The sequence below is a fragment of the Pipistrellus kuhlii genome, unplaced genomic scaffold, assembly GCF_014108245.1.
Source record: "Pipistrellus kuhlii isolate mPipKuh1 unplaced genomic scaffold, mPipKuh1.p scaffold_m20_p_79, whole genome shotgun sequence".
Lineage (NCBI taxonomy): Eukaryota > Metazoa > Chordata > Mammalia > Chiroptera > Vespertilionidae > Pipistrellus > Pipistrellus kuhlii.
In genome coordinates, this window is record NW_023425583.1 from 159,570 (window position 1) to 171,968 (window position 12,399).

Sequence of the window (12,399 nt, forward strand, 5' to 3'; positions counted from 1 at the left end):
CTTTGTCACACAAAAATGGTTAGGATAGTATAAATTTGTAAATAACATACATTAAAAAATGTACCTAAAAAAGTTTACCTTATTCTGTAATAATACTTGACTTTTATCTGGTGTTAAATTTACATCCACGTTAGCTGTAGGAACATCAATTTTCAGAAAGAAAATGGGATACAAACGAGTAGATTCCTTTAGGCACTTCAGATTGTAATAACGTCGGATTAGCTACAAATATATGTAATGAATAAAAGACAAAAAACCCATATAAATAAATATTGCCATCCATAAAATAGCACCAAAAGGAGAATATTCAACTGAGTGGATGGAATTGCTTACAAGGAAAATCAGTATCTAAATAGTAACACTCATTTAGAGGCCTTTAACCTATGTGAATGAAGTACAAGCATTCATTAAGCAGTATAATACAAATATCCAATGCAACTGGCTTCATAGTTATAGATACTGGTGTTAGCTCAGCTGATGGGGCTCAGTGGTTGAGCAATGACCTATGAACCAGGGGTTATAGTTCAATTCCCAGTCAGGGCACATGCCCAGGTTGCAGGCTGATTGCCAGTATGGTGCGTGCAGGAAGCAGCCAATCAATGATTCTCTCTCATCATTGATATTTCTCTCTCTTTCTCTCTCTCTCTCCCTCCCTCCCTCCCTCCCTCTCTAAAATCAATTTATATATATATATATATATATATATATATATATATATATATATATATTCATCCAGTGTCAAAGACCAGAGTTTAAATCCAAACTCTGTTACTTCCTGGCTATAAGATCAAGAAAGTGGCTAACATTTCAATTTTTTCTCATCAAAAAGAAAAAGAAAATAATATATCACATAATTGTAAAGACTTAATCAGACATCATATGTAAGGCACCTAGAAAAATATTTAATAAATGTTATTAAATCTCTTTGTCCTTTTCCTTATCCTATATAATAAAACCCTACTACGCAAATCAACTGAATGGTGGAATGACTGGTCATGACGTGCACTGATCATCGGGGGGGCAGGTGTTCAATGTGGTGATTGGGGGGTGGGGCCGGCCATCGGCGATCCAGGGGCAGGTCCAACCAACGGGTGGCGCCAGGTCACCAGCCAGGCAGTTGCTAGCGGGGGCCCCTGATGGCCCCACAGATCAGCCAGGCCTAGGGACCCTACACTATACATTGGGAACAGTCTCTTAGATTTAAAAATTAAAACCTGGCAAGGCTACGCTAACACTGAAAAAACAGGGTGATGCAGCGGTGACTGCATGGACTCTGGCTTGCACATTTTGTGGTCAGCTCTGATTCTGACACTTGTAACTGTGACAAAGCCCATTACTTTACTTCTCTCTGCTCCAGTGTTTCCCCCCATAGATGGGGAAAACTGTACTACTGCCTCCGAAGGATCATGTTATGTACCGCTTTTTATAATCAGGGCAAAATATAGCTGCCCATACAGCAGCAAGATGCCTTTCACCTGTACGAAAAGTATGGTCACTGGTGCATGCAGCGTCCTGGACTGCGAGAGGGATGTCTGACTGCTGGCTTAGGCCTGATATCCCCGAGGGGTCCCGAATTGCGAGAGGACACAGGCCAGGCTGAGGGACTCCCCCCCCACACTCCTGTACACAAATTTCGTGCACTGAGCCTCTAGTTTCAGAATGAAGTCTTAGAAGTAACCCTTGTAACAAGTTGGCAAATGACAGGACTAGTTTTCATTTCTGATCCAAGCGGTGCTTTTTTAAAAAGAGATTACCTTTAATATGTCTTTTTGGTGTATTGGTCGACTGTTTATAAAGATGAAACTCCTTTCTGGGGTTGAAAGACTTGTGGAAGAGTGGTCTGCATCATGCTTTGGAAGAAATCCACTTAGAAAAATCTGTAATTGTAATAACAGAATTAATATGCAATGCAACAATAAGTGTGGTTCCGTGGGTCTGGCTACATCCAATACATTACAAGTTATCAAAACATAAATACATTTTCATCTTATGGCTTGATAACCATGTCTTGAGCATTAACTTTGAATAAAATATTGGAAGCATGTTAAATTGGTGTTCTCTGCTTCTAACTCTCTTTTTGCAATTCTATGTTAAGGAAAAATTGACATTCATAAAAGCTTCATGAATGGGCATATATCTTACTGCCAGAAGACATAAATACTGCTCTCTCTGCTCAACTTTAAATTCTACCTTTTAAATTTTTCTTTCCTCATATTCTGACTTTCCTTTTAGCCACCTTTTCCTATAAAGAAATGGCTGTTTCTGTATTTATTCTGAGTATGATACAAAGCCAATCTGACTGGGTTTTATTTCTCAGTTCAAAATCTCTTGCTCTTTGGATTCCAAGATGGCTGCAGGATTCATGGAAGCTACATCAACTTGCTCCCAGCCCAAACTGGATTTATAGCTAAACTATAAAGCAATCAACCTGAATAACCTGCTGAAGGCTAGTGAATAACCCGCTGAAAGATAGCAAAACTGAAATACAGTAACCAAGAATTTACAGAAGCCATGCAGAGCCTGGTAAGAAGGGCAAAGAGTCAGAAAAGGCTAGCCCCACACTCAGATGTGCTGGTGGCTGCAAAACTCCCTCTCCTAGGAGCGTGGTGATACAGGGATCCCCAACCAAGAGCAACAGACAGGAAAGGAGCCCACATAGCATCTGGTGGTGAAAGGAGTGGGAGGGAATTCAGTCCGCCTGGGAGACCAGACACCACCTTCCCAGGGAAGAGCACTCCTATTGTTACAGCAACAGCCTGGGGAGTGCAGGGTCCATGCTTCAATTTCTGCCTCCGATGGCGGGCAAGGCCACACTGCCGAACTTGGTTCTAGCGGGTCTGCTGGCTAAAGCAGTGACTTTGAGCGGCCCTCTTCTTCCTGGGGGAGGGGTGGAAGGGAGACTCAAAGCTGGGACACTCAAAGTGTTAGACTCTTGAAGGCTATTGTCTGGGACTTGGCCACCTCCTATGGGCTAGATGGGCTTGGCGAAGTTGGGCAAGATGGAGTGGGGGTGGAGGTTGAGGGGGATGGAGACACCTATAACAGTGTCAACAATAAAGTTTAAAAAAATATTTTGCTCTTTGACATTGATTACAGTGTTGTATTTTATCTTATTTTTCATTTAGAGAACTTTTTTTTTTTTTTTTACAAACAAACCAATTACTTAGTATTTTTATGCATTCTTTCTCCATTTTACAAATATAAAGAGAAGAAAATGAAGAAGGATCCTAGAAAAAATTACTAATGAGAAGAAATACTGAGAGACTTTTACCTTTAAAGATAATATAATCTTTAAGAATACATTTCAGAGCCAGACTGACATGATTTAAATCTCAGCTCCAGTACTAACTATGTCATCTTGGTCCAGTTATTTAAAATACAGGCCTATACTCTGTCTGAAACAAGCAGAACCAGAAGTGTTATTAACCTGTTAAATAAGAGCAAAGTTTCAGTTTACGGTTAGGAAAGGCAGAGAATCTGTGGGGTTGCCATTTCCAGTTGCCCAGAAACCATGAGGCTCCCTAACAACATAGCCTGTAGACCGTTGTAATGTCTCTGGCTACCGCTGAACTTGGAAATAAATGTTTAAGGAAGACACATTACCAATTTTAGAACGCTAAGTGCATTATTGTCACAGTGCCAAACTGTGTCAATCTTAAAAAGTAAATTAGTAAAGCTGGATAAGCCATTACAAAATGATACTACTTAATTAACTGCAAAACTTCACAGCACTTAGAAATGGTTGTATAATTGAACAGGTAACATGAGACCCTTCTTAAAGCACCTGCTGAGCATCGGGGATAGCCTATTTAGTCTCTAAAAGACTTACTAAGCTTGTGGATTAAAAAAAGTCTGCCCCAAATAGGTAATTACGAAGAATGAAATGGAGAAGAAATTGTTAATACTGCTAGTGTTTTCCTTTAATGCCATCTTGATCAGCCACTGAATAATTACTATTACTTCCAAAACACTGAGCTTTAAAAATAGCTTAGGATATGCTTAAGAACTAACAAACTATATTTAAGTTATATGGAAAAAGTTAAATCAGACAGCAAAGTTTTATAAAATGGTATAAGAAGTGAAAATCAAGCTAGTTCACGGAAAAATAGTATCTATACAAAACCAAATCAGTGCAACAAAATAAAAAATTAGGTAAAGGGCCCTGTTACCTGCCAGTCGTCAAACCCATCTCTCCTCCTCCACCCGATTCTGTTGAAACAGTAACTGGTCTCCTACCCCGAGTCCTTCTCCCATTTCAGTAAGCCTCTAAAACACCGTGGAGTTATGTTCCTACAGTAATACTAAGTACTCGGCTCAGGATAATGGGATAAGTCATGTAGAAATGTCCTTCTCCCCCATCCCAACTATAAACAGAAGGCACAGAGAGCTAAAATTAGTTTGTACAATAATTTCAAAAGACCGAACCATCTCTGAAGTGACAAACACAAAGATGTCATGTGTGAAAACACAGCAAGGCGTGCTGGCTGAAGTCGGGAGTCGTATGCGCTGTGGGACCAGAAACCAGCTACGTCAGCTGGGAATCACACTGTGTGTGGAAAGGACAGAGAACACGCCCAGGCACAACATGGAATTGAAACCAGCTTTTCAACTTGAATGGGTGGCTGCGATGTCCTCCCTCCCACCCAGCACCCCAAAATGCTTAAGAAGACCGTGTGTGCCTGTTTGCAAGCGTCACAGAAAGAGCACCCACAACTCCAACACAAAACTAAGGCTAGGCCCCATCAGCTAGGAAAAGGGGTCCCTAAAATCTTGGCTGGATGAAAGGCAGTGACTACTAATTCCAGCGCCTCAGTGGTATCTGCCAAACTGAGGAGGGAGAGAGAAGGAAAGAGGGGAAAATCTAAACGACAAATCTGCATTCAAGGTGATTCTGCAAATTAAAATTTCAAAGCATATAAACTAGCAGAGAATGAGAATATTCTCTCAGGAAAGTAGAAATGATAAAGCAGTATGAGGACTTTGACTTTACTATATGTACCATGTTTTTAAAAGAGTAATGGGGGGAAAATCCATTTTATAATAATCCAGGAGATAAAGAAATCAAAACGGTCAGCTGTAAGTTAAGTTTAGAAGAGAAGAGAAACATGAATAAATTCTGAATCAACTAATAAGAGTATCAACTAGAAGACAGATGTCAAAAGCCCAAAGGGAACTGGAGGAGCTCCATTAGCCAACAAAACCCCAGGGAAGCAGCGAGCAATGCTCCCACAGCAGAGGGGTGCGTGGGCCGCTGCCGATAGCTGGAGGCTCTTCCCGAGCGGATTCCTGTGCAAAGACGACGGACCTTTACCGGTAAGAGAAGAGGGATGTAAAGACTCTCTACACCCGCGTTCCCAGTGGCCAGCCAGGTCCAGTGAGGGGCACTGATGAGTAAGTTTCACAACTTACAGGTATGTGAGGAAGAAGAAAATGCAGTGAGGGGGCGACTCTAGCAGCCGGCAAACAGACTTAGGATTGCCTTTGGCCAGAAATGAGAAGGTGCTGAAGAAACTCTGATACAAAACAGCTCTCCTTACAAGCCCAGGAAGCATGCAAGGGTGATGGGTGGCTACTAACAACTAAGAGAATAGTCGTCTAGACATAAGATAGTATTTAGATTACTCTCACCAGAAACACACTCAAAAAGTTTATCAGTATGGAAACACGTTTTCCAAATTCTCCCATGCCTCAATGCAAAAATACCCACATGAAGATGCATCACAAGTTTTGGTATCTCTCATAGATTACCAATAGCCCTTATAAAATTCTATCTTGAGGAGAGACTTTTAAAAAAATTAACAGGCAAGCATAGATCTAGCAACACATCTTAATACTCATCAGAGGAAAAAATTCCCAACAGCAGCACTGGCTCATGAGATAGTCCCATCAACTCATGGAATCATCCCTGGTCAAGGTCTATGTCATCACCTTTCATACTTCAATGCGCACCTGGAGACCTGGTTAAAATTCAGACTCTGACTCAGTGTGTCTGGGATGAGGACTGAGATTCTTCGTTTCCAACAATTAGCTCCCAGGTGATGCCAATACTGCTGGCCTTCAGACCAGCCTACGGCAGTTAGACTTTCTGGAGCACAAACCACCGACATCAAGTAGGCCCTCCTGTCACACACTTCCCAAGTTACCAGTGTAGGCAATCAAGTCCCATGGAGCCACAGGAAACCTATGGGAATGTAGACAATATTCTGACCACCCCAAGTCAGCTACCATCACAGTGTTAGGTGGCATTTGGGTGTGTCGAAACTAAGTGAGTTCTGAAAAACAGGATCCATGTCAGATCATGGCCATACTCCAGGCACCGCAGCTGGCCACTAAGGCTGGCCTGCCTCCTTCCTAGGGCAGAGAGAACTCTTAAGGCATTAAGCTCCCATCCAAGACTCTACTAAAACGATAATAATTAAAAACTCAGCACTGCAAAGAGGATAAGAGGGGAACCAGTAGTAGAAATGAGGTTCCCACAAATTATAAAAAGAGGGAAGAGCAGAACACAGAAGCCAACTGTCCAGTAGAACAGAGAACCTTCAAGCTCGGCAGACACACAAGAACAACAAAAGAGCTCTTCTTAAAGGAAATGAATAAGGACAATCTTTCATAACCCAATTAAACTTAATTTAGTGCTAAAAAAGGGAGCAGAGGAGGAGACTGTGGAGGAAGAGGAGAAGGAAGGGGATGGAGGGAGACAAACTGAATTTCCACAGGCAGTGAGCTTGGCTGTAGAGGAAGCCCCAACCCCACAACTCCAGGCACAGGACGAGGATCTTCATAACTTAACACTGCAGTGGAGCCTGACAGCCACAAACACCAAGTTCCCAATCAGACTTGCTATTCTGGGGAAAAGATAGCAAAAGAATGAGAGGCTTGGAAAAAAAAGAACATGATAAGCAAAACGAAATAGACCTCTTAAGAAATAAGATTATTTAAAGAACTAATAATTAAAAAAACAAAGTTATTATCTTCAGAAAGATTCAAGATTTTATATCCATAAAACAAGAAGAGAGATGCAAATCAAAACAACAATGCGGTACCATCTCACACCAGCCAGAATGGCCAACATCAACAAATCAACAAATGACAAGTGTTGGCGAGGTTGCGGAGAAAAGGAACCCTCGTGCACTGCTGGTGGGAATGCAGACTGGTGCAACCACTGTGGAGAACAGTATGGAGTTTCCTCAAAAAACTGAAAATGGAACTCCCATTTGACCCAGTAATCCCACTCCTAGGAATATATTCTAAGAAACTGGGAACACCAATCAGAAAGGATATATGCACTCCTATGATCACAGCAGCACAATATACAATAGCTAGGATTTGGAAACAGCCGAGGTGCCCCTCAGCAGATGTCTGGATCATAAAACTATGGTACATCTACCCAATGGAATCCTATGCTACCATAAAAAAAAAGGAATTCTCACCATTTGCAGCCACCTGTATGGAATTGGAGAACATCATGCTTAATGAAATAAGCCAGTCAATGAAAGAAAAATACCACATGATCTCACTCATTTATGGATAATAAAGAAAATTATAAACTGTTGAACAAAAAGATAGATACAGAGACAGTAAAGCAACAGACTGTCAAATTACAGCGGGAAGGTTAGGGAGAGGTGGGGGAGATAAGAGATCAACTGCAGGACTTGTATGCATACATATAAGCATAACCAGTGGACACAAAACTCTGGGGGGTGAGGGCATGTACGCGAGTGGGGGAGGGCAATGGTAAGATATGTACATATATGATAACAATAAAAATGGGGGGGGGGAAACAAATAAAAAATAAAAAAATAAGTTACTAAGAAGCAACACAACTTTAAAATGCTCTTAGAAATTAAACAGAGCACTTTCAGAATAAGAAAAAAATTCAGTAGGAGGGGTAAAAGAATCAGAGATCTCCAAAAACTTACAGAAAAAAGATTTAAAATTTGAAACAAAAAAAAAGAAAAATAATAGGTCCCAATCAACAATAGGGAGCTTTCATTTAAAAAAAAAATAAAACAGAAAAAATATCAATGAAGATAACCTAGAACTGGGAGGAGGGGGAGTCTTCAGATTCAGGTTTCACATCAACAACGCAGCATATTAAGCAAATGTATAATGAAAGACACACACCTACACATATCCTCATAAACGTTACGAAGAAAGATGAAGGAAAGAGCCTAAATTTTCAGGTAGAAAAATACATTGCCTCATCCTAGAAAGAAAGAATTGAAATATATTAATTTTCCCAACAGCAACAATAGCTGGTCAAAGATATTCAATGACATCAAAGCTCTAAAGAAAAATTATTCAATCTAGAATTTTACATACACCAGAGTATTAACAAGAAAATGTGAAAAATAAAGTCACTTAGACATGAAATTTCACCTCTGTGAAAGATTCTTAAAGATGCATATCAGATAAATAAAAATAAATTCTAAAAAAAAAGAAGGCATGGGACACAAGAAATAATTGAGATAGCCAGTACTCCTATGAAAAGCAAGCCCAGGATGAGAATGCCAGAAACAATCAATCCAAATAGGAAATGACTGAGTTCTGGGAACAATCAGTGCAAAAAAAATGGAATGAAATGGGTTACCAGTAATAGCTAGAAAACGAAAAGATTTTATTGCTGACATAATAAAGTACGTTTCATCCCCTCCTCCCCTCCCTCCCCCCCAAAAAAAAGGAAAGAAAGAAAAAACTTTAGGAAAGCCCAGAAAAATAAAAATAAGATAGTCCATATAGGAGGCAAAGAAAAACATGACCAATTTCATGTAACTGATGGGGAAAGAAACAGAGATTCCATTTAGTTGGGACAATGGGAATATTCTCTCTGCCTGGCATAGAGACGTAAAATTGGATCCCTATGGAGGGAGGTATCTAGCACATCCTTGGGTTTGCAATGAAAAGAGGACTTTATTTATAGCTGTAGCACTGTATACCCATATAATTTCCAACTTTTAGAATCAATCTTCAAACAAATGGTGGAAGACTTAAGAAATGGTTATATAAGAAAATTGGTTATTAAAATTGGTAACATAAAAGCAGAGTTGATATGACAGAGGAAAGGGCAAGCAAAAATAAGACTGGGGTGTTAATAACCATATCCATTATAATAGAAACTCAAGAAACTGTCTGAGGGTGACAGATCAAGAAAAGGAAGTTAGAGTATATATTTAGAACAAGAAAGGGGGGGGGGTGTGAGTAAGTGTTAAACAACTTTTTCTTTCATAGTGGAAAGTAAATAGATGACATCCTAAATTTAAGAATTATTAAAAATTAATGTAAGTACAATCGTTAAAGGCTCCTGCCACCTCACACCGGCAATAGGGAAGTTATGCAGCGGTTTCACGGGCAGATGACTTGTGAGGACCCATCAGCGTGTACCTGGGCTTCCTCGCAGTAGTACTGAACAGGCTCCATGCTGCCCATGACGGCGGTCCCCAGGACAGACATGAGGGCCATCTTGTGATCCGATACTCTCGTTTTCTGCCAGACAACTGCCTGCGGAGAAAAGACAGGTAACTCTCAGTACTGCACTCGCTTACAGTAGCATTTAGAAGAGATGCGTGAACAGGTGGATTTAGTAGCTGTGTATGCTGCAGCATAAACTGATTTCACTTCCCTTAACCTCGGTTTCCTCCTCTCCACACAGTAACTAACAATATTTACCTCCAGAGTTGCTGGGAAATCAAAATATATAATGGAGGCAGACACATAAGGCAGTGCCTGGCCTAAAACAGTTTCATTATGTATTAATTTCCTCCCTCTTCAAACTTCAGAGTATATACTTCAGCCTATATTTAAATTACATTCTTCTTCTAAATAAAATATTATTTGATTAATGACAGACAACTATTCTATAAGGTTTCCGAAAATAGTTGAACTGGAATAATAATTTGGAATGATGCATACTTTTTAAAATTACCTTCATAATTACCTGTTATATATAGAGAACGTACAAAAAGCTTCCTAAATCTCACAAACTCAAAAAAAAGCTGAATAATGAGCTCACATTTTTTCAGTGCAAATATGTAGCCGGTGGTTTAAGAGAAACAGGGACCCAAGTCTGGCTGTGAAGACCCTGATGTGTGTGACATACTGCAATTTCTCCAGGTAACATGCGGTCCAGTTGTGGCCAAATCTCTTGAGAAACCGTCAACACAAGTCCATTCGTTCATTCAACAAACGTCCCCTTAGCCCTCCCAACTCCTGAGGAAATGTGCCAGGCCCAGGGGAAGACATGGCAGCAAGGGGCAGGGGGGGAAGGAGAGAAGACCGCAAGGTAGCCACTGGAGGCAGGAAGAGCCCAGACAGGACGGGCGCAGAACAAAGAAGCTTCTAACAAGGAAGTCCTATGTGACCAGCGAGCAAGAACAGAGATGAGGCCATCAGGAGTACAGACTGAGGATAGCAAATGGACCTGATGGGACGCGGTGGCTGAGTGCATGTGAAGGTGCAGCACAGAAGCAGCAGGAATGGCCGGAGTCCCTGGTACAAGAACACTGTCCGGTGCCCAGCAGGGCCCAATAGACACCAATCTGATGAAGGAGTGAGAAAAAGGATACGTTTTTTTCTACAGAAAAATAACTATTGGGGTTGAAAACTAGCTCTTTGTTTTGAAAGATGAAGACTGCTGGTTGCCATACCTTAAACACATTAGGAATCATGTCTTAGTAACTAAGTAGTAATTCTGCTTTAGGAAATCCAAAACTACCTTTGATTTTCTTTTTCTTTTTTTTTTTTTTTTAAATATAATAGTTTTGAGATATAATTCACACCATTACAACTCACTCATTTTATGTGTACAAGTCAATGGTTTTTAGTACATTTACAGAGCTGTGCAACTATCACCATAATCTAATTTTAGAATGATTTTATCACTCCAAAAAGAAAGCCTGTACCCTTATCAGTCACTCCCATTTCTTCTTACTAAGTAATCATGAAATTACTTTCTGTCTATAAATGTGCATAAGCTGGGTACTTCATACAATGGAACCACACAATACACAGCGTTTGTGAGCGGCCTCTTTCACTAGCACACGTTTTCAAGGTTTACCCATGAGTACTTCATTCCTTTCAATGGCTCCATTGGGTGGACATACATAGAACTGCCTTTCATCAGATGACGGACACTGGTTTCAGCTATGATGAAGCTGCTGCTAGGAGGCCTCATGTGCGAGCTTCTGTGTGCCACGCTTCATTTCCCCGGGTGTATCCCGAGGAGTGGGACTGCTAGGTAAGGCAGTCACTTTATTTTTTTAGGAACTGCCAGACTGAAACCTACGCTGCCTATGTGTTTGTGTTTGTAAACACCAAGAAGTGCTGCTTCTGCTATCAAGGTTGTTATTTTAAGCTCCCCAGTAACTTGTGCTTTAAGGGACAATATTCAAAATAACAGAAAGTAGGTCAAGTTCTGAATAATCTACAACTGTATTGCAGTGAAATGACCCCTCTGTCCCTGCTTCATATTTTCCATATCACAAGTTACTTTTAACAAAAAACAGTCTATAGCCCTAACCGGTTTGGCTCAGTGGATAGAGCATCAGCCTGCGGACTGAAGGGTCCCAGGCTCGATTCCGGTCAAGGGCATGTACTTTGGTTGTGGGCACATCCCCAGTAGGAGGTGTGCAGGAGGCAGCTGACAGATGTTTCTCTGTCATCGATGTTTCTAACTATCTCTCTCCCTTCCTTTATCCTTCTCCCTTCCTCTCTGTAAAAAATCAATAAAATATATATATTTTAAAATAGTCTATAAAAACTTATTCACCAAAAAAATTTATCTTTTCAAAGCTATGCTAGCTGACACTGACATACATATATAGAAAATATACTTAAAGTAGTAAAGGAAGTATTTCAAGAAAATTTATGGTTTAAATTCCTGCTTTAAAGCCTGAGATACTTCTAATGTACATACACATCATATTGTTTAGTTTTATTGGACTGATGCCTCAGGTGAGGCCTTAGATAGAAATCTTTGTTGATTAATAACACTGTTAGTAGTTCTGGAGCATTATTTCACAGCAGGCAATTATTGCATCAAAGGGGCTAATTTATTTATTTACTTATTTAAGATATTTTGAGTTAATTTTTTTAAAGAAATATTTTATTGATTCTTTTTTACAGAGAGGAAAGGAGAAGGATAGAAAGTCAGAAACACTGATCAGCTGCCTCCTGCACACCTCCTACTGGGGATGTGCCCACAGCTGAGGTACATGCCCTTGACTGGAATCAAACCTGGGACCCCTCAGTCTGCAGGCCTACGCTCTATCCACTGAGCCAAACCGGTTTAGGCAAAAGGGGCTAATTTAGAAGCATTTTCTAAACCAGCCTTACAGTTGGGCTAGCAATAAATGATAAAGAGGTCTCCCAACAAATTTAATTTCACTATTAGGCAAAATCCAT

General features: G+C 40.3%; 1 protein-coding gene across 27 annotated transcripts in view; it reads right to left on the bottom strand.

Moving 5' to 3' along the window:
- Window positions 1–12,399, bottom strand: part of PMS1 (PMS1 homolog 1, mismatch repair system component) — a 65,429-nt gene that overhangs the window by 20,181 nt on the left and 32,849 nt on the right. For 24 of the 27 annotated variants that reach the window (XR_006740611.1, XR_004985464.2, XR_004985468.2 and 21 more), the window contains 3 exons: window positions 9,382–9,498; window positions 1,755–1,877; window positions 79–222 (listed from right to left, as the gene is read on the bottom strand). Coding sequence is in view for 19 of the 27 variants with exons in the window: in XM_045576246.1 (XP_045432202.1) it covers window positions 79–222; window positions 1,755–1,877; window positions 9,382–9,498 (384 nt within the window). In the remaining 8 variants the exon portion in view is untranslated. Of the gene's footprint in view, window positions 1–78; window positions 223–1,754; window positions 1,878–9,381; window positions 9,499–12,399 lie in introns of those variants that run through there. The other 3 variants (XR_004985470.2, XM_036423183.2, XR_004985469.2) reach the window with 3 other exon arrangements.